This window comes from Delphinus delphis, chromosome 17, assembly GCF_949987515.2.
Source record: "Delphinus delphis chromosome 17, mDelDel1.2, whole genome shotgun sequence".
Classification (NCBI taxonomy): Eukaryota; Metazoa; Chordata; class Mammalia; order Artiodactyla; family Delphinidae; genus Delphinus; species Delphinus delphis.
Genome location: NC_082699.1, coordinates 20,611,576 through 20,634,540, shown reverse-complemented (window position 1 = coordinate 20,634,540; position 22,965 = coordinate 20,611,576). Strand labels below are relative to the sequence as shown.

General features: G+C 41.1%; 1 protein-coding gene across 2 annotated transcripts; it reads left to right on the top strand.

Moving 5' to 3' along the window:
* The first annotated feature begins 6,270 nt into the window (after positions 1-6,270).
* PEX2 (peroxisomal biogenesis factor 2) lies at positions 6,271-22,580 on the top strand. 2 transcript variants are annotated; one of them, XM_059994794.1, is made up of 4 exons: positions 6,271-6,814; positions 9,112-9,142; positions 20,924-21,017; positions 21,178-22,580. In XM_059994794.1, the coding sequence occupies exons 3-4, from the start codon at positions 20,942-20,944 to the stop codon at positions 22,110-22,112; spliced, it is 1,011 nt and encodes a 336-aa protein (XP_059850777.1). In that variant the 5' UTR covers positions 6,271-6,814; positions 9,112-9,142; positions 20,924-20,941; the 3' UTR covers positions 22,113-22,580. The 2 variants fall into 2 exon arrangements, with proteins under 2 accessions (XP_059850777.1, XP_059850778.1); XM_059994795.1 differs by lacking the exon at positions 9,112-9,142.
* The last annotated feature ends 385 nt before the right edge of the window (positions 22,581-22,965 follow it).

Here is a 22,965-nt window from a genome sequence, read left to right as displayed (position 1 = left end):
GAAAGTATAGCCCACGTACCTCTCATTCATCAGGGATTTTTTTTTTTTTTTTTTTTTGGCTGCATTGGGCCTTCGTTGCTGTATGCGGTTTTTCTCTAGTTGCGGTGAGCGAGGGCTACTCTTTGTTGCAGTGTGCAGGCTTCTCATTGCAGTGGCTTCTTTTGTTGAGGAGCACGGGCTCTAGGCGCGTGGGCTTCAGTAGCTGCAGCACACGGGCTCAGTAGTTGCGGCATGTGGGCCCTAGAGCATGTGGGCTTCAGTAGTTGCAGCATGTGGGCTCAGTAGTTGCAGCTCTAGGGCACACAGGCTTCAGTAGTTGTGGCTCGTGGACTCTAGAGTGCAGGCTCAGTAGTTGTGGCACATAGGCTTAGTTGCTCTTCCTGGACCAGGGATCGAACCCATGTCCCCTGCATTGGCAGGTGGATTCCCAATCACTGCACCACCAGGGTAGTCCCAGGGATTCATTCACAGTACAAGAGTGTGGTAGGCAGAATAATGGTCCCACAAAGATGCCCTTACCCGAACCCCCAGAACCTGTGAATAAGTTACATGGCAAAAGGGACTTCAAAGATGTAATTAAGGATCTTGAGATGGGAGATTGTCCTAGATTATGGAGGTGGATCTAATTTTATCACAAGAATACTTAAAATCAGAGAACCTTCCCTGTCTGTAGTCAGAGAAAGAGATATCACTGCAGATTAGTTAGAGAGCTACAACATTGCTGGCTTTGAAGATGGAGAAAGGTGTCCATGAGCCAGAGAGTGTGGACACCTCTTAGAATCTAGAAAAGACAAGAAAATGGATTCTTCCCTAGTGTCTCCTGAAAGGAATACAGCTCTGCTGACAACTTAACCTTACCTTGGTCAAATCAATGATGGACTACTGATCAATAGAACCGTGAGATGATACATTCATGTTGTTTCAAGCCATATGTTTGTAGTAATATGTTACATTTAGCAGGTAACAGAAAAATAATACATAGAGAAAATATGTCAGTTACTCAGGAGAGGGATCATACACAAATACTCTCTAAATGTTTAATGAATATATCATTCTATAACAAGATATTAAACATCATTGAAAGCTAAAAAATCGCTAGTTAGATATAACAATTACAAAACACTGGGCTATTTATTGTTTTTATCACTGTATTATAAGGACATTAGCTATTATCAAAAGTAATAAGAACATAAACTATTGTGTTTTAACTTAACCAACACTTATAGAATATTTGCTATGTGTTAGACACTACTATAGACACTTCATAAACACAAGCTCACTTGGCTTTATTAACCCTAAGTGATAGTTACTATTATCATCCCTGTTTTAAAGACAAAGAACAGACTCAAGGTTCAGAGTGCACAGGTAGTAAGTGGCAGAGCCAAAATTCAAAGCCAAACACTCTGTCTCCAGAGTCCATGCTCTTAACTACCAGTTATGCTTCTTCTAAAATCAGAACCTTATATATTCCCAATAAATTGCTTTGGATACATTTGGGGATTTAAGCAGCGTTTTTTCCATTGTATGTATTTGGGGTTATTTTTCCCTATTCATTCATTCAACAATTACTAAGCACCTCCTATTTCTTGGGCACAGAAGAAAAGAGAAATAAAACAACAAGCTTCCCCTTAAAGCGTCCACAGCCACAGCTCAGTGGTGTAAATAGATGTAAATAGGCAATGATGAGATAGTATAATAAATTCATGCAAGCAAAAGCATCTCTTATTCCCTATCAATGAGTTCATGATTTAGAAGGAAAGACGAGTGCTTAAATAAGCATACCTTGAATGCAACAGTGGAAGCACCTAACTGGTGTTAAGAGACATAAGGAAAGGAATAATATTTGCAGGAACTGGTGTCAGGGGGAGACAATGAAGGGTTTGAAGAAGAGTAACAATGTGTGAAGTTTTGTACTTTAGAAAGATTATTCTGGTGAACAGGGAGGAGAGTAAGCTTGAAGGGTGATAAGGAGGCCACAAATTTGTTAGGAAATAAAATGCAGAGAACATGAGGGTTTGAATTAAGGCAATGGCAGCAAAGATTATTAGAAGAGGGTAAGGTTTGGAGTAGTATTAGAAGGCGTTATGGCCAGAGACCCAGCATCTGCCATGTTTCCCTCCAAGAATAATAATAGCAAAAGAGAACAGTGAGAAGTTAGAAATGGTGGATGTGTAAATACTAGGCAGAGGAATGGCAGCAGAGGGTATTTGGAGCTTGTGTCCTGGTGCCTTTCTAAGGAACTTGGATGTTACCCTGGGGCAACTAGAGTCTGGACAAAGTATTTAAAGTGTTCGATCAGGTAGCACTAGAAAGTAACACCACCAGAAAGACAGAGGAGAGGCTGCAGTGGAGAGAAATTAGAAGCTGGGAAAGGAGACAGCATTGTGGTGTTTTAAAAGGGAAAATTTAGGGCTTCCCTGGTGGCACAGTGGTTAAGAATCTCCCTGCCAGTGCAGGGGACACGGGTTTGAGCCTTTGTCCCGGAAGATCCCACATGCCACAGAGCAACTAAGCCCATGTGCCACAACTACTGAGCCTGCGCTCTAGAGCCCACGAGCCACAACTACTGAGCCCACGTGCCACAACTACTGAAGCCCACGCACCTAGAGCCCATGCTCCACAACAGAAGCCACTGCAATAAGAAGTCCACGCACCGCAACAAAGAGTAGCCCCCACTCGCCGCAACTAGAGAAAAGCTCACGTGCAGCAGCGAAGACCCAACACAGCCAAAAATAAAATAAATAAAATAAATAAATAAAATTTTATAAAAAGGAAAAATTTAACTTTCAGTTTTTATTTCATAAAGAGACTGAATTTACAAAAGGAAACATTCCTTTTTCACGATAAACTGTTTTTAAAAGTTGAATTGTCACCAATAATTATAGCTAGCAACAGCTCACATGGAGGCCCTTTTCTAGTACTTCACATATAGTGCCTCATTGAATCCTCAAGTGTTGTCATGAATTCAGTTAATAATTCAGTTACCTAACCAGGGAGGTTAGGTAACTTGTCCAGGTTGTCCAGTAACTGGTAAAAGGTAGAATATAAATCCACACATTGTGATGCCAGAGCCTAAACTCATAGTCACTATATCACTAAAGCATGTTTAGTAAATCCAGACGTTCACAAATTTCTACAATGTTGTGGTTCAGAGCGTGCAGAGGCCCTGGAATCAGACCATGTAGATTCAAATCCTCATTCTACCACTTAATAGCTGTGAGAAGTTACTTCCCCACTCTGTACCTGTTTCCCTCTCTGTAAGTGGGGATAAAAACAGTACTTGTCTCCTAGGGCATTTCTAAGGACTAAGAGTAAATGCAGAAAAAGGGGTTAGAATAGTGCCTGGAACATATTATACATATGATAAAATTTACCTGTTATTATAAACATTATTATTCCATCCTAAAGTACTGAGAGTACTGATAAGAAATGATGGATATACTGCATGGACCCAAGTATGATCTGTGGTAGGTAGAATAACCTCCCCCAAAAATGTCCACGCACTAATCCCTGGAACCCATGAATATGTTACTTCACTACGGCAAAAGGGACTTGAAGGATGTGATTAAGTTTACGGACCTTGACGTGGAGAGATTATCCTGGATTATCTAGGTAGGCTCAACTTAACCAGAGTCTTAAAAAACTGAAATTAGAGAGATGAAACAACAGATGAAAAGGTAAGAGAAATCAGAAGGATGAGAGGATCTCAACCTACCATTGTTGGCTTTGAAGAGGGCCACAACCTAAGGAATGTGAGTGGCTTCTAGAAGCTGAGAACATCTCTCAGCCGACAGCTGGCAAGGAACCAGGGACTTCAATACTACCATAGCAAGGAACTGAATCTGGTCAACAATCTGAATTAAACAAAAAACCTGATCCTTCCCTAGACCCTCTAGAAAGGAACACAGACCCGGGGACACCTTGATTTTAGCCCAGGGAGACCCGAGCTGGACTTCCAACTACAGAAATGTAAGATAACGTACTGGTGTTGTTTTGAGCCACTAACTTTGTGGTAATTTGTTACAGCAGCAGTAGTAAACTAACATAAGATTTATGTTTACCTTTTTCCTAAAAGACTCAAATATATTGATTTAAGAACTCTGTAATATGCTAAAATAAATTTAAGTTTTTAAAGTCAGCAATTTTAAACTATGTTGGGGCATAAATCAATGTTGCCTTTCCATTTCTATTATTAAATTCCTTAGAACCTAAAAGTTGCTGAAAGGCTAAAAGAAGGTATCATAAACAAGATGCTATTGTAATTTTTTCATCTTTTCTTTCTTTTTAAAGGTGAATAGTCTAATTTATTTTTTCTTGAGTTCTCATAATTAACAGATGAATTAAGTATACTTTGATTTTTTTACTAATATACTTTAAGCCCATAGTCAAGTCCTAATAAGACTCTTCATTAAAATGTCAGCAGGAATATATAAATTCTGGGTTTAAAACAATGTGTTGAATTTACAGAGGTAAAGCACTTACTCAATGGCAAAATACACTATGCCTTGGTTATTATGTACTTTTTCACTGTCTCTGAATTGATAACCACTATAGCTCCAAGAGAGTAAGGGCCGTGTCTGAGTGCTAACCTTTACATCAACACTGCTTAGCAATACCCCTGGCCCCCGGCAGGCTTTTATTAAATAAATGAATGAAAAAAAAATATTTTTAAAGCAAATATACAAAACTGGAAACAAAGTTTCCCTGAAACCTCAGCTTACTAGCTCATTGGAAAACTAAAAACGTTCACTATATCTAGAGATTAAATGGCAAAACCCAGAACCTATGTGAAACATTTTCAATAGAAATTTTAAATGTTCTACACGTTTTGCCCTCTTAATCAGATTCCTTAAACATAATTCAAATTTCTCAACAGCTTGGTATCGTTTTTATTATCAATGGATATCGTGACGTTCACGTGACATACATAAGGCTCCATGAATTAGAAACTGCTTTCTAAAAATGTCCCCTATGTTAGTCTTTTTTTTGGTCCCTTTTTCTCCCTTTCATAAAAATTAAGTGAAGCACAGTACAGATGTAGGTCCACCTGAGAAGTACAATATGGTTGCCTTCCTTCACAACTGCTACATGAAAGACTTGGTCTTCTTCAAAGAGCTAGAACAGCCCTATCCAATATAAGTGTAACGGGAGTCACATATGTAATTTTAAAATTTCCAAAACATTCTCATGTTGATATGTAACCAATATAACAAATGAACAGTTCCCATTCTTTGCTTTTCATACCTTATTTTAGTAATCCAGTGTGCATTTTACACTTAGAGCAGATCTCAATCTGGCCTACCCACACTTCAGGTGGCTAGTGGCTACTAGCTGGCCGACTCAAGCTCTGCAGAAACCTCTCCTTCTGTACCTAAGGGAACAACACACCCTTTCAGCTTGGAGCTCCTACTCTATATCACTTGTACTCTTGGTTCCCATAGTGGGAATTTCATTATTTGGAGAAACCATCACCATCATCCTCCTAGGCCTGACCTGAGAACTCCTTAATGTATGGAAGACAAGAAAATTCCAGCTATCTGTGGTGTTAACTGTGTATCTTTCAGGTAAAAATGAATTTGAACAGTATTAGACTTCACTGAGAAATGTTCTTTTATCTTATCTATAATGTTTTAAATTCTGAATAACAAGTGTTCCACGGGATAATTAAAAAAAAAAAAAAACCCGAAGCTTTCTTGCATCACTGCTTCTACAGGATGAGCTCTCCAATGTCTATCAATACAGCTATTGTAGGACTGATTGCTCCTGGCGAGAAGGCGGGGCCAGGGGAGACGAGCTCAAACGTTTTTAAGACCTACTGTGTGCAGGAAACTTTACGCACCTGACTTCACTCAAACCAGCCCGACAGTGCCATCCATGAGTAGGCAGTGGCGATTCTCAACGCCGACTACACATAATTGCCTGGTGAACGCTCAAAAAATACCTTCCGTCGGGCCCCAGTCCTAGAAATCCCCCCTCACTTCCCCAGAACTGGGCAACCTGGCTGTCGGTGTTTCTAAGAGCTCTGGGGTGATTCACACCGACCCTGCGGCCGGGAGCTCACGGCCCCCAGTGCTGCGAGCGCGTCCAGCTCGCCCGGTTGGGCCTCCCGAGCCGCGGTTTTGCAGGGTGGATGGCCGACTAGACGGGGCCACCTGCCTCCCTGAGCCTGCAGAGGCCAACAAGCCCCGCCCCCCACCCCCACCCCTACCCCTAAGGCAGCGCCGCGCCGCAAAACTGCCCCAGCTCGGACGCTGCCGCGCTAGCCGGAGTCTCCCTTCCCAATGGAGCTATCCCGCGGTAGGCCCTCCACCCGGGGCAAGCGAAGAGCCCCCGAGACGCGGAGGCGCCCCGCCGCCACTCGGCAGCGCTTGTCCGGAGGCCAGCTGCCGGCGCCCGAGGGCAGGGAAAGCCTTGCTTTCGAGAGCCCCTGCTTCCCAGCGACCCCTGACACCGAGGCCTCTCCACGCGCGGCCCCCCCGCGTTCGCCACTCTCCTGCCAATAAGATACGGATTTCCTCCACTGCCAGCCGACCAATCACCGCGCGCGGATGTCCTCTTCGGCCCTTCGGCTCTTCGGCTCTTCGGCCCTTCGGCCTTCGGCACATGGACATTCGCTGTTCCGCGGCGCGCTAAAGCGTGGTTCTCGTTGGTTTAGTTTCCCCTTTTTTTCAGGCACTTCCGGGTGCTGCGTCACTACGTAAACCCGCGAGTTCCGGAAGCTTGGAGAGCCCAGGTTCTGCTAGGAAAAGCCAAGCTTCCCAAAGAATGTTTCAGGAACAGTTACTTGGAGCGGGGCGTTTCGCAGACTCCTAAGGTCAGTGTCGCCCGAGAGAGCCGGAGTGCGGACCTGAGGTCTTGCTTACAGCTGGGAGGGCGTGGAGTTTCACGACCTTGTAATTGTCGCCTTTTACTTGTTTCCCTGTTGTATTGTCTTCCTGGAAGAGGCAGTCACAATCTGATTTGGGGAAAGGCAGTGAGACAAACGTAAACTCCTAAAAATAGTCTTAGGATCGCACCATTAAAAAGAAAAAAAGAAACACAGCTAGACTTGAGCTCCTTTGCATTCTGCGAAGTGACTTTCTAGACACGCACTTGGAAATCTTTTCCCCGCACTTGGCGGTGGTGAGATTTAACTGTTACGAACGGCTTAAGAATTATTCAGGGTCAAAACTTTAATATCTGATGGTTCATGTAAAATGTTATGTTTGGTACCAAAAAAGTTGAGTATGCTTAAGTTTCCAACATTTCTGAAAGACTATGAACTCAAAAGCAGTTTTAATTTTCTTGGGGAGAAAAAGTTATTGAGAATTTTCTTAGAAAATTGCTTGCGATGAGCGTGTTATGTTTAACATTGATTTCTGGTAAGAGATAGAATGTAAAAATCATTGTTCTTCTGAGGCCTTTAATTAAAACTCATTGTTTGTTTACTTATTTCTTTAGGTCCCATTTTCCAAAAATACTACATTTAGTGAAAGGGCTGTTCACAGAATCAGACCAAGTTGTTGACCGTTCACAACACGTCTGTATTCTATGATGTCCCTGGAACACTATATACCTGGACAGTTTCAAGCAATTACAGGGAGGCTGAGGTTCCATCCACACCACAGTTTGTCGTCTAAATACCTTCCCATGATGAGTTACCTTTAGTTAATCCTGAACAGAATAATCTTGGGATGGCTGACGCTTCCTTTTTCTTTTTCACTTTATCTTCTTCCTGATCTTGCCCATATTATCCATTACTTGTATCCAGAAAGATTAGAGTTGAATGGTTTTGGGCCATAAAGAGATTTGGAAGAAAAGAGAGAGTGGAATTAGGAATTATTTACAAGTTAAAAGGAGAACCCCTTATTTTTTTCCTTAGGAAAAAAAAAAAGGAAAGAAAATAGAAGTAACAGGACATAGTAGAGAACATGCTAGACTAAATCAAGAGAATTGAGTTCAACTCCTGACCAGGTCTACCTCTTAGCCTTATTCTCCTCATTTTTAGAAATTAGGAGTAGCACCTCAATCTGTGATTTTAAAACTGTTCCATAGGAGGACTTCTGTAGAAATTTACTGGAGCCATGCAGAGGAGAGATGAAACAAGCAGACCCTCAGCAGTATTTTACAAGAACAGCTATTTTTTCTGTTCTGCTTGAAAAACTGGGATCCCGTTAGGAAGATTAAATTCATATTTTAGACTAGATGATCTGTTTCCTTCTAGCATTAAAATTTTGTTTCTTTGGTTAATTTTTCATTTGTATTCAAGGTGCATTCCTTTGATTATTACAGTTTTTTAAACAATAAAGTGTATATGTTCACAGTTAATTCATTACCAAAAGCCACAAACGTGTCTATATTCAACCTTATTTAATAGATACAAATTTTAAGTTTCTTTCTTTTTGATCAGAGTCGTACTTCCTTTTCTCTTTTCCCCCTACTTTTTAAAATTTTAGCCATAAAATTTTTGCTTATATTTGAAGCTCATAGTAGTCTTTGCAATAGGGAAGGCAGATGTTTTCCATTTTCCATTTTTGGTAGCTGAACCATAAAGATGTTAGCAGTGTTACCTAACCTCACGTTACTAGTAAATTTCCAAGGCCTGGCCCCATGTTTTCCTCACAGCATCAAGTATATTTTAAGTTTCTTTGCCTCTTGCACTCCACCATGCTCCGGTTCCTCTAGCACAGGAAAAGGTATGCAGTATGCACAATCTTTATTTCTGGACGAAAGTTCTGCTCTGAATCACTGCCTCTTTTTTTTTTTTTTTTCCCTCCCTTGATTATCTGGGTTGGACAACCTAGAAGCAAATTGGACTTTCCCTTTTTTCTCTTCGCTGTGAAATGACAGCAGTTTCTAAACATTCCATGTTCCTCCTCAGTTCCTTTGGAAGGTGGAAGAAACCTCAGGAGGAAAGCCCCAAACTGCCCGCACTTGCCCCGCATCTGTAATCCTGGCACTGCAAGTGCCATCGCTGTGATTTCTGGATGTGGACGTGGAAGCAGGGAAGAGGATGTCTAGCACCCTCTGTACTTCCCATTGTGGGCTGTTAACTTCCCAAGCTTTTCCCACCTTGGAATCAAAATGCCCTTTTCTACATTGCTTTTTATCTTGTTTCATTTTATTTTCCAGAACTCTTCCTTCTTACCTGCCTGTCAATAAGGTGAGATAAAGTTTCATCCCAGTTTTCTTTTCTTTCTTCTTATTATAAAAACATGAAAACCAAGAGCTCTGGAGTAATTCTGTTTGATTATGTATACCCATTCCTTTACAGTGTCAGGCAGGTGAGTTGGCATTGCCTCTACCTTGTGTATGGTGTATGTTCATAATAGTTAAATGAATGTTTGCACCTCCTTTTTTCACCCCCGTATTCCTTTGGTTCAGATTTGATATTGAGTCTCTTTGAATGGTTCTCTGACCACACGGAAAGACAGGGAAAGTAGATGAGGTGCATCCCAGGCAACTCGGGCAGCTTTACCAGATTCCTTGAATTTCTTCCTGTCTACGGTCCTGAGAGCTTGACTGGCAGGCTGGTGTTCAGAAAGGTCATGAGGGAAAAATTCTGTTTTGAGCTCTGTGGGATTGAATTTGATCCAGGCTTACCAAATACTCATACTACTAACTTCCTTTTGTGTGTTCCACCATTTCTCTAGTGTTTACCAGAGATTTACTAAGCACCAGCTTGACCTTAAACAGGTTGTCAGTCTTCTCTTAATTTTTTACTTCTTAAAATAGGCTTAATATTTACTGTGTTATGAGGATTAAATGAGGTAAAGAACTGTAAAGAAAATGTCTAGTGCCTCATACATAGTATGTATCCCATGGTACTTCCTCCTTTTCCATTGCTAATACCTCTGTTCCTTCATGGCTCTTCTCACATTCTCTCAAGTGCCATAAAATGTGCAATTAAACCTGTGTTCCAATAATCTTAAAGTCAGTTAGAATTCTCTTCTTAGGCAATTATATCCTCAGGTTTTTTTCCAGATTTATAGAGTACTTAAAGATCTATTTGCTCTGTAAGTTTCATGTAGTTGCTGTTTGTTCATCCTTGGATTGCAATTTTTGCTGTAGTTCATGCCTGCAATCTTCATCTCTTAGTACTTAGCCACTTAAAATAGCCCCATCTGCATGTCCTGCAGTGCCATACTGAAGTGTTTATGTTCATCTTTTAGGTCCATCATCACCTTGTCCATAGAGGATGATGGTACAGAGCATGGCCCCACCACTTCTGCCTGTGTGATTTTCATACAAGCCAGCTCATCTCGCTGTGCCTCAGTTTCCTTGATTTAAAACACAAATACTGAAAGAACCTCTTTCATAATATTGTAAGGATTAAATGATTTAATATTTAATTTTGCAAAGGACACTTAGCTGTGGTCGTTGCTTATTAGCACTTCATAACCAGAAAGTAAGTGGTACAGGTTTACTGCAGTTGTAAACTCACAGATTGGTTGGGTTTCTCTTCCATCAGGCTTCGCTACTTTTTTCCACGAGTATTGAGTCTGTCTCATGGGTACCACCGTTCTGATTTCTCTGCTTTCTCTAGCCTTTTCCAAACTCATGTTCGACATGAACCATTTCTGCAGTTGGAAATGACTGTTCTTTTATTTTTTTCTCTTCCTCTTCCAAGGTTTCCTAAAATCCTATAAGGATTCTAGAGAGGTAGACTTTTTACAGTGCTTTTTTTTTTTTTTTTTTTTTTTTAACTGCTAAAGAGCACAATGTGGTAAAATGACTTGCCCAGAGTCACACAGCCTGTTGGTAAACCTGGGCTAGAATACAGAACTAATCAGAAGCAGTTTAACTCCCCTCACCCACGTTCACTCAGACATCTGCTCTTTATTTCCACAATGTGCTTTCTTTCTCAAAGACTCAGAAGTATCAACTTTCTGAAAGAAAAGATGATGAGTGCCGTGCTGTCTTCTTAAAAATGTATTTGTGAAGTGAGGCCGAAGTAATGGGCAATTCTGTTCTCAGGTTTAAAAAAAAGTATTTTGTGTTACTTGTAGATACTTGAGTAAATAACCATAAGTGAAATAGGTAAGGTGCTCAATTGTGTACGACTAATTATAGTCTTGAAGACTGTAGTCTTTGAGTTGAATTCCCAACTGTCTCCAAATAAAAAGAGTATTTCCCCTCTAATAGGGCAAGTTACTTATCATTGTTCGTCTTTTTGAGAAATGTATACTATTTGGAACTTTATCCTTCCAGATATATTTTAAAGACATTTTGTTGCGTACCCACTAGCACCCCCAAAAAGAAAAATTCTATTTGGAAATTGATGAGGATTGCATTTAAGTTAAGAGTAATTCAGAGATCTAGTGTCCATAAGGGAATTTTCAAATTCTGCATGTCTTGTCTGTATCCAAATGAGAACAACTGGGATTTGTATCATCAGATATCTGTAAACTATTGAGACTTAGTTCATATTTGATGAAAGAGAGGAACAAAAGAGCAGTGACAAGTCACTTAGCAAGCCTGTGGCAGAAGTGGGATTTGAACTTACAGTTGTTGATTTCTAGGCCTGTTCACAGTGCCAGAGGTCACTGTGTTCTAATGGGTCCCAGCCATAGCTTTTTCTCTTTTGCTCATGTTTGAAATGTGTTCTGGGAATCAGTGTCCTGTTAAATCTCTCTTTGATGCATGTCCCATTTATTAGTATTGATTTCAATACAATGGACAGTAAATCCATCTGACTACACAAAGGAAATAAAATAGTAGGGTATAGGTTCAAAGCTTAAGATCTCGGGTTATAGAACTTTTTTCATATAACCTCCTAATATGAAATGCTGATTAAATTTTTTTTTTTAAAACCTAAAAGGCAAAAATGGTCTCTTCCATTTTGATTACTAGAACCTTTAGGATAGTGTGGTAGCAACATTGTTATACTAAAAATTAGTTGATTATTGTGGATCTAGAAAAGGATAGTCTGGCAGGGAGCGGGGGTGCATATGGATGGGTTTGAAACCTTAGCGATTACGTGGGAATCACATGTTTCTGCTGACAAAGTTTACAGGACTGTAAATTTAAGTGTAAAATTTTTGTCGGCAGTATGCATTGACAAACATGCCTAATGGTAATACATCTAGTACTGAGCATCTCGGAACAGGTCAATAATAATGTGTATATTGATAGCAGTAATGTAGGAGATGTTACTTGGTATTATAGGTAAAAATCCATGTTATCCCCTTAATCATAATTACATTAATATTGACAGGCCCTTGACAATACCCACATTATTATTGATAGATTTCTGTCAATAGCATATTTTTAAATAAAATATATTCATTCATAATTTGTACTATACTCAATAAAAGCTCTGGAATACATCCTGAAAAATGCTGCTTCCCTCTTTAGTGAGATACAGTCATTTGTTTTGGTTTTGGAATGCAATATAGATGACAGAGTTTTATTTGGGGAATGAAAAGCTTAAAAAGAAAGCCTGAGTTATTTAAGGGATAAGGTTATATATCGCTGCTCTTAGTAAACGAATTTTCAGTTGTTTTTTTCTCTGTGAAAGAAAAGCAGTGTGACCTGTCTAGTGATAAAATACCAGCAGGAGACCTTTTTAATAGTTTTTAGTGCTAGATCATTTTGTCTTAAACATATTTATGTGACAAGTTAATGACACTAACCCTCATAGGTGCTATACTTTTTATCTGGTCTTGATTTTTGCCTTAAGCCTCTTTTTCACATATCCTTAACATAGCATCCTTCACTAAACATTAATTTATTTAGTGCCAATTATGCTTCTAATTAATTATTGTATAAGTCTCTTTGCATGGCCGTACATGTTTCCCCCTGGGTTAACTTTTTAGAATCTTAACTTAGTATAGTTTGGGAAATGGGGAGTGGGGAGGAAGAGGTTGACAGGATTGTGTATTAAAAGAATGAGATTTCACGGCAGAGTAGGAAAAAGCATCACCTGATTTTGGCCTTCTGGAAAAATCAATTTGAATTAAATCTGATGGTGTTTGTTTCAATTCAAAACAATCCCAACTTTTTTGAAAAAAGATTAGCTTGTATTTTTTTTAACTATTCAAGTTTGAGCCTACTTTTGTGAAATTAGATGCTAACCTACAAGAACCAATAATATGGGATTTTTAATACTTAAACTCTTGAAGGTAGAAGTAGACTGACCAATAGTTGGGTGTGGTTAGCGATCAGTGTAACAGTCAGGAAAGCATTGGTTTACCAGAAGAGTTGGGGATTTTTGATTCAAAAATGTGAGGACACTGTAATCTTTTTTATTTTCATAGTTGTCAGTGAAGCAAGTTAAATTACTATGACTTGTTCAGAAAGTTATTAATAAGCACCTTAGTTAAGGCCCTTGAAAGGTTGCAGAAGTCCTGTAACTGGGGCTTCCTTGGTGGCGCAGTGGTTGAGAGTCTGCCTGCCGATGCAGGGAATACGGGTTCGTGCCCCGGTCCGGGAAGATCCCACATGCCGTGGAGTGGCTGGGCCCATGAGCCATGGCCGCTGGGCCGCTGAGCCTGCGCTCCGCAACGGGAGGGGCCACAACAGTGAGAGGCCTGTGTACCGCACAAAAAGAAAAAGAAAAAAAAAGAAAAAGAAGTCCTGTAACTGGTCTTCCAGAATTGCAGTTTTCCTTTTCTTCAACTTCTTGAACTCCACCATCAGATTAATCTTTTAAAATTTATATCCTGTTATGTCTCTTCTCTTCAGTGATTACTCATGGCTACAAAATCAATGCAATTTCCTTAAAACAGGGTCTTTTTGCAGGGTGTTGACTCTTCAGCCAGTCTCTCCTGCCAAGCCCTTAAGCTCTGGTCACAGCAGGCGACTTTTTTCTTTATTTCCTAACAAGTGCAAAGACATTGATGGGAATTAAATAACGAAGGACGCAGCTCCTGTTGGAACCCATCCCTGTGTTTCCCAGATAGACCATGGCCAGTGTCAGTGCTTGCATATTTCTGGATGTTGCACAACATTATATGCAATTTTTCTCTTTTCTGCCCCGGGGAGTTTTGTGACCCTTTATAGTGTTTTCCTATTTTGAGATCCATTCTTTGCTTCAGAGATCAATGGCTAGTCTTGATTACCATAGCATCCTATTTCTTTAGAAATGCTTGACTAAAAAGAAGTTAACTGAGACTTAACTATTTGGACCGAATCTCTGGTACCTAGGAAAATGCCCAGCATTTTGTCGGCACTCCATAAATATTGGTTAAATTGAGTAGCCATTTGTCAGAGAATTCAAATTCACTGAAACACCAACTTCTTACATTAGACTGAGAATAACTTTATGTGATTTTAAGGCACTTGTGGCATTTTTCTGTGCTCTATACCCATTATGGGCAAATATTATTGTATGACAGTGGAAGGAAGAAGTTCTATAATCAGATGAATGGAACTTCTAGTTATTTCGATTTCATCAGTTTCTTCTGCTCTTGAGCACTGCCCTTCTCTAAAGCCAGTATTCTAGAATAACTGACCTGCCAGAAGGCAGCGGGGGGCAGGGGGGGAGGAACTGAATGGGGTGTGTTGGTGAGGAACCAAGGTTGGACACCCGTCTTGGACTGCCTGTATCAGGCCCTGTTCAGCGAAGCACCGTAGAGTCAGGTGCTATCGGTGTGCATTCTGGAGGTTTCTCTGCTTCCGGATCAACAGGCACAGCCACGTGGATGCAGGTGAAACAGCCCAGAGAGCAGGTCATGCTGGCACCCACCCCCGTTCTCTCGGGATTCCCACCCCAACATCTCCTCTCAGATAAGATGCAAGTGAAGGGTGTGATGAGTTCCACTGGACCATGTCTCTCCCCTTCCCGTCCGGCCCCCACACATGCCCACATCAAGGTGCCATCACGTTCACTGTGTAGCTGCCCCAATTATGTTTTAATGGTGTAGTCAGTATTTCCTGGCGAAAAAAACATTCTTTTACCACAGGTCGACTGAGGTATTAGATGAGTAATAATGAAGATTTCAGTCTTTTCAGATGAGATTTGGTAAAATCCACCGAGTCTTTTTCTTCTTATGCTCATCCCTAACCAAAGTAGCAATAGTACAATAACAATACTGCTTTCCCGTTTCCAAACCACTTTCATAACATTATCTGCTTTAATCTCACCAGCATTGTCAGGTAGTGGTTCATTTCCAACTTCTAGAAGAATCTGATGCTAATGACTTTTTTAAGATTACATAGCAACTAAATGACCAAGCTGGAACTTGAGTCCAAGTCCATCTGATTTTAAATCTGGTCTTTCTACTCTGTCACAGTTGCCAGACAAGAATATAGAGCAATAGGAAGGCTATTCTACTTTAACAAACTATGGTGCATAATGGACAGTGTCTGTTCTATGTTTACAATTAAAAGAAGTCACAAAAATGACTAAAATGTTGGAAACTAAAATCTAAAACAAAAAAAACAGAGAAACAAATTATTTATCTGGAAGAGCAAAGGCCAAAGAGTAGTTAATAATAGTCTTCTGCTCTAGTAAAGAGTCTTCTGTAGGGAGGAGATCGAGCCCAGCTGTTCTTAATCTACCCCGAGGCCAGGCCTGGGGCGAAGAAAAGGAAAGAAAAAAAAAATGTTAAACTGTAACAGAAGGGATAAGAAAGAATTTTTTTGATAATAAGGATTGTTAAATACTGGATTGGTTAGAGAGTGTGTTAAGTCTTCTTTTCTGGCAGCCATTAAAAATTCCTGTCTTTACTAAATGTCCGTCAGTATGATTCCTCCAGAAATGAGGGAGTTGAAATAGATGATTCCTCTGAGAAGCCACTCTCTCTGAGCAGTTTCTCCCTACATACAAGTAAGGGACCTGAGAAGAGATAGGTCCCCTCAACCTCCAGTTCATCTGCTCTCAGCAATGTTCAGTCAGTACAGATTCACTACCAAACTACTCATTCCACTGCATATGGGATCAGCAAATCTTTACTAAGCAACTACTGTGTGCCTGTCTTTGTGGTAAATTCTATAAGATTACTAAGAACTGATTGTGACTCTAATATCTGAAGATACATAAATTGGCACAACTGGTGCTCTAACACAAGCCATCCTTCTCATCTGACCCTCAACTGAGAAGGATAGCAATCCATCCAGTTTAAGTTGGGGGCAGGGAAGGGGTGAGGGGAGGGGACTTGTAGTGTTGGACTTGATATCGATGTCCAGTATGATCCGAGCTTTTTCAGGAGTACTTTTACAAATAAGAGAATTTCCCCTATCTTGCTGACCACAGAATACGAAACCTGGGGAAGACGCCGAGTTGTTGATACTGTTACAGTAGAAGAGTTGCATATACCGTATTCCCACCTATCCTGAAGGATTTATAGAATTTTGCATGAGGAAAACTGAGTTAGGTATCAAAGTCACTTTGTGGGTGGCAAGCACTTTGAGAAGCAAGTATGAGGCACTTTCCCTTAACTAGTTTATGGTCAAGTTAGGGAGAGAAGATGTATTCACACTACTGAAATCACAGTACAAAGAGTTGAGGGCTCAAGCATGTGACACGGACAATTGTTGTCAGAGTTAAAAATGCTGACAGTGGGAGTTGGAGGTAATTATGAAGGTTTCGTGGAAAATGTTGTAACTGGGTTGGAATGTGAAGGGCAGATGGTTGAGGGCGGTAGGAGGAGTTGCTGGGGAAGGTAAGTGTTTTAGGTACATGAGAAAAGGTACAAAGGCAGGACCAAAGGATAGTCTGCAATTAAAGGTTCTTTGGTGAATAACGGGTTATATGGTTACAGAGATGGAGACAGAATTGAGTTAGGTTAGGTCTAAGAAGTTTGTACTTTATCCCAGGGGCTATAATGAGGTAAAAAAGACATGATTTGGTAAATAAGAATAAGTAACTTTATAGAGTTTGGTTTGCTTATGAGGTTTTTCAAATAGTGTTTTAGTTTTTTCTTTTCTTAATTACATAAATGTTATGTTAATTAGAGAAGATTTGTAAACTGCAGAAGAAAGTGAGAAAAAAAATCACTGATGATTTTTTACATAAATTTTGGGATTCTTTTCTATTGAGATAGTTTTAAGATTTATGGAGTGTCTTTGAGAACCTTGCAATACCATCTACCTTCGCTAATGCCTGACTTGTCCATCACCTTGCCTGCTTCCCTTGTGCAGACCTTGGTGGGAGTCTTTAAAGTGAGAGCCAGGACAAGACTTTATCTTTGCATCCCAGGCATCTGGCAGGGCTAGGATGTATTGATGTTCATAGAAATTGTGGAATCTGTGAATGGTCTCAGTCTCACAAGGACTACTTAATAGCAGAAAGAGAAAGCCTGAATCAGTGAAGATTTGTAAGAACCTCTGTAGATCTAGGAATGAAAACCAAGCAGAAATGAGTGGGAAGACCAGCATGCAGCATTGAGCTGTATGGGTGATAGATATGACCACAAAATTATGAATTCAGCTTGGAAATGGACTAGCCCAGTAATTTGCAACATCACCTGGGAACTTGCTAGAAATGCAAATTCTTGGCTCCCACTCCAGGCCTACTGAATCAGAAAATCTGGAACCGAGGGACGCAATCTAACAAGGCCTCCGCATGTTGAGTGCCGAGGTTTGAAGAGCGCTAGACTAGAAGCACAGAGAGAGACTACAGGAGTGTGATGCGAAGACCCCAGCAGAGAAAGATTGAAAGGCCAAAGGTTTGTGTTAGCAGTGAACGTAACCCATGAAATGCCGCAGTAGCTGGAGTAGGAAACCATGAGAATAAGATGATGTTGTTACAAAGAAAGTCGAATGTGCTGTAAATGGACAAGATCTACCTATCTTTAGACCACTGCCTTCCTGATCGTAGCATTTAAATAGATCAAGTAAATTTAAAATAGATCGGTCCCATGAGAGGGGGCTCACACTCAAAATCTCCACCCAGATTTTCTCTGTCATATCCCCATAACTGCCTACTGAGCTTTTCCACTTAGCTGTCTCACAGGAGCCTCAGATCTCTAAAACTACACAGATTTATTGTCTTTCCCTTCAAATCTATATCTCTGCATGTGTTTCCTATTTCAGAGAATTGGACTACCATCCACTTCATTACTCAAGTCAGTTATTCTTGGCTTACTTCTCACTAAGTCATGTCCATTCTTCCACCTCCAAGCTTTCAAAGGTACCTGCTTTTCTCCATCCCCATTGATACCTTTCTAATTTAGACCATCATTAGTTTCTCAGTAAATCATGTTAACAGTCATCTTAATTGGTCTCTCTGCCTCCAGTCTTTCAGCCTCTGATCCATTCTCCATGTGGCCAGAACAAGCTGTCTAAAATGCAATGATTAGTTCTTTGCTTACAGCCATTCAGTGGCTCCCTCATTACCTTCTTGATAAAATGCAGCCTTCTCAACCCGGCTTTTAGAGCCTTTAGCTTCCGTCTTTTGCTTTCCTTTCCAGCCTGATCTTTTGTCCTGACCCCTCCTGTCCTTGGCATCTAGCGTTCCCTCTGTTGGAGTGGTTTTCTTACCTTCTTGTATCTGCCTGACACTGCTGATCCTTCAGGTAGCTGCAGAGATCTTGCCTCCCCCCAAAGCCTTCTTGGGCCTTCTGAGGTCTAGGTGCAAGCAAAATGTTCTGAAGTTCCCCTTGCACATCACCTATCACACCTTATTGTAATTGCCTGAGTGTTATTTTGTGCAGCACACTCTTCCTTTCCCCCTCCTCCCACTCACTAGATTATAATCTCTGCAAGGGTTGAGACTGTCTGTTCTCCCATTTTATCACTGGCTCTGACACATTCATTGGGAAACAGCAGATGCACAAGAAACATGTTGAAAGAAGTAGTAATCAACAGTCTGGATATGGTAACTTGAAATAGTTTTAAAGGTTTTTGGATGGGAATTTGTATTTTCTACCCTTCACCCACCCTAGACTTTTGTGTTCACTACTCCACTCATCTAGTATTTGCAGGAGGCGGTCTGTGTATCAGGCACTGCGCTAGTTGCTAAGATTCAGCTGTGACAAGACTGAATCTTCGCAACAGGGCTTATCCTCTAGTGGAGGAAATAGTTCAAAAGTAGTTTACGGGGCTTCCCTGGTGGTGCAGTGGTTGAGAGTCCGCCTGCCGATGCAGGGGACACAGGTTCATGCCCCGGTCTGGGAAGATCCCACATGCCACGGAGCGGCTGGGCCCGTGAGCCAATGGCCACTGAGCCTGTGCATCCGGAGCCTGTGCTCCACAACGGGAGAGGCCACAACAGTGAGAGACCCACGTACAGGAAAAAAAAAAAAAAAAAGTAGTTTACGAACAGTAAATACATAAAGGCCAAGAAAGAGGAAGGACAGGGTGCTAAAGGAACAGCTAGAGAGGCAGGTAACTCATATTTGGAGGGTCAGAAAGAAGTGGTCCCTAAGCTAGTACTTAAAAACTTAGTCTCATGTGAGTTTTTCAGTTAAAGAATGGGAACAGACTGTTCCAGGTGATGGGAACAGACAGCAAATGTCCACTAGCGAACAAGAGAGGGGGCCACTTTGTGACTAGAGGTTGAAGCATTAGGAAGGAAAGCAGCCTGGGGGTAGGTTTAGGGAGGCTTGTGTTTTAGAAGGATTGCCGTGTGGGAAATGCACTGAAGGACGCAAAAGGTAAGATAGACCAATTAGATGTCATCCAGCGGGGAGCTGAGAGCAGCCAGAATGAGGAAAAGGCTGGGAGGGGATAGAGTCGTGAATGGATTAGAAAAACAGAGAAGAAAGGGCACTCTGTCCTAATCCCCTTCTTTCTTTCCTGTAGCTCCTGGCTAGTGTGAGGCAAGGATTGCACAGAACTTGCAGCCAAAATCCGCACAGTTGTAGCTTATAGGCTGCCAAGTCAAGTCTTGAGGGAGCTGCAGGAAGGGGGAAAAAGTTGAGATCACCCACCCTATTTATCAGTGAGAAGCATTCCTGTCATGGATCTGGTTTGAGAAGAAAACAGCACTAAACCACCTATTATTTAGTAGTTATTTTTGTTTGTTTTTGTATAATTTTGTAAAAAATTATAATAGAATTTGAAAGAACTTTAGAGGTCATTTTGTCTCCGGTCCTTAGTTTTGTAAGTGAAGAAACCAAAGCAGAGGCATGGTGAAATGACTTGACCAAGGTCACAATTGCTGCACAGTTGGTGAGAGTGAACTTCACGGGGATCCCTGCCTCCATCTGTAGCTCAGTGTTCCCTTAGTGCCTCGGGCCTTGCAAAGGCCTTTTGACGGCCCAGAGATCATGATCCAACTCTGTGTGTTGAGGGCCTGTTTTAGAAACTAAATTTAAAGAGATTTCTTGTCATATATTGGATTTTCCAGTTCATTAATAAAATGTAAAATACCTAAAGTAAAATGTAGAATCTCTAAACTCCTTAACAACAGTAGCTGCTGGGTGGTTTAATCTCATTGATTTGCACAAAATAGGCATTTAATAAATGCATTTTGAATGAGTCAGTCATACCCAGCTAACCATTAATCAGCTTGTTTCTATTTCATTTTAAAAGATTTTTATCCCTATAGCACCTATTTGTTTCCTTAGTGTTTTTATGAAATGATCTCAGTGTCTATTTTTACATCATAGTTTCTTTTTCTTAGAAAACTGTATGTGCACCTTAATAATGACATTGCTGCATTCATGTTGCTTTGTGCTACTATTTATTTTCTATGAGTGTGTGCTAGAATAATAAATACTTACTGGTTAATTTTGTTTTCTCCTAACTTCCTTTACAAATGTAAAATGTTCTTGAGACACATTAAATGACTTGTTGAAAATATTCCTTCAGAGTCAGTAGAAGTGCTGGAAATTAAACTGAGGTCTTGACTTACCATCCATTGCAACGTTCCACATAGTTCATCATATTTATTAAGTTCGTGTATTTAATAGGTCATGTTATTATTCAGCCTCATCGCTGTTAGCCTCAGGATTTTATCATCTCCCTTTAAAATATCTCACCCAGGAGGACTACCTAGGGGAAAGTTTGTGGAAAAAAGATGCAACGTGCTAAAACTTGTTATTCCTTTGATTAGGAGGGCCAGAAAAAAAGAATGGAAAGAAAAGATAGGAGAAGAAAGGAAAGAAGAGAGGGAGGAGAGAGAGAGAAGAAAGAGGAAGAAGTTCCAAGTAAGAAGTGACTGTTTACTGTGCTGCTTTGATGCTACTGAAAGCCCATCTCCTCTGTGTCCTGTGTCATTTGTGTGTCACAGTTTTCCAAGTGTAAGTCGAGAAGATAGTACAAGATTGCAACTGTTTGATGATGGTTTCTAATTGTACTTTTTCCTAGAGACCTTTAGAGAAGGCATGGCTTCCAGAGATGAGAATATGAAGCGGACAGACAGAGTGCTAAGAATAAGCCAGTTGGATGCACTTGAACTAAACAAGGCCCTGGAGCAACTCGTTTGGTCCCAGTTTACTCAGTGCTTTCATGGATTTAAGCCAGGGCTGTTAGCCCGCTTTGAACCAGAGGTGAAAGCATTCTTGTGGCTTTTCTTATGGAGATTCACCATCTACTCTAAAAATGCCACCGTGGGACAGTCAGTTTTGAATATTCAGTACAAGAACGATTTTTCCCCAAACCTGAGATACCAGCCACTGAGCAAAAATCAAAAGCTGTGGTATGCCGTCTGTACAATCGGTGGGAAGTGGTTAGAAGAACGATGCTACGATTTGTTTCGAAACCGTCACGTAGCCTCCTTCAGGAAAGCCAAGCAGTGCGTGAATCTCGTGGTTGGACTTTTGAAGCTGGGCAGGTTGATTAATTTCTTGATTTTCCTCCAAAGGGGCAAGTTCGCAACTTTGACCGAGCGTCTGCTGGGCATCCGTTCTGTGTTTTGCAGGCCCCAAAATGTCCGAGAAGTAGGCTTTGAGTATATGAATAGAGAACTCCTCTGGCACAGCTTTGCCGAGTTTCTGATTTTCCTCTTACCACTTGTCAGTATCCAGAAGTTGAAAGCCAAGCTCTCTTCATGGTGTATCCCTCTGACCAGAGCTCCAAGCAGTGACAGCACGCTGGCCACCAGCGGCAGACAGTGTTCTCTGTGTGGGGAGTGGCCCACCATGCCTCACACCATAGGCTGCGAGCATGTTTTCTGTTACTACTGTGTGAAGAGTAGCTTCTTATTTGATGCGTCCTTTGCTTGTCCTAAGTGCGGCACAGAGGTCCACAGCCTGCAACCACTGAAATCAGGAATCGAGATGACAGAAGTGAATGCCCTTTAGAAGCTAAAATTGTTTCCTCTGAGGAGAACTGTATTTTGTCTAAATCCTTAGCATGAATCATCCTAAGCATGCTATTTAGGTATGTCTTATGAGGACATGTGCTTTTCAGCCACTGCCCTCTGTTCCTTTCCAGGCACGACTAAATTCTGCTCACACTGGAAACCACATGATTCTAAACATATGATATAAATGGTAACATATTTTTTTTTAATCATTGCATTTAATTTTTAATGTCAAGAATAATGGATAGGGCTTCCCTGGTGGCACAGTGGTTGGGAGTCTGCCTGCCGATGCGGGGAACGCGGGTTCGTGCCCCGGTCTGGGAGGATCCCACGTGCCGTGGAGCGGCTGGGCCCGTGAGCTGTGGCCGCTGAGCCTGCGTGTCCGGAGCCTGTGCTCCACAACGGAAGAGGCCACAACAGTGAGAGGCCCGCGTACCGCAAAAAAAAAAAAAAAAAAAAAGAATAATGGATAGTTTTTATCAAATGACCACTAAGAATGCTCCTTCATTCTACTACTTCCTGGAAAGAGGTTAGACTCTAAAAATAAAAGATTGTGGTGACTCTGAGATGAGTGGGCATTTATTTTCAGAAATGACACCATAACATCATAAAATGACAATAGTAAGACCTGTTGTTTTAAACTTTCAGATCTGATGTGTCAATTGTAATTTTAAGTTTTTCTCTGAAGCCAGCTTTTAAAGGATTCAGTCAGCTTCGTTCTCAGGCCAAACGACGGCCACCAGAAGCTCAAGACTTCCGTTTTACCAGCTTTCTGATCCCACTGGCCTGAGAGCTTCTTGCCTAATAGTTCTGGCGAAGTCCAGGAGCTCACAGCTATTGGTCAGCCCGAG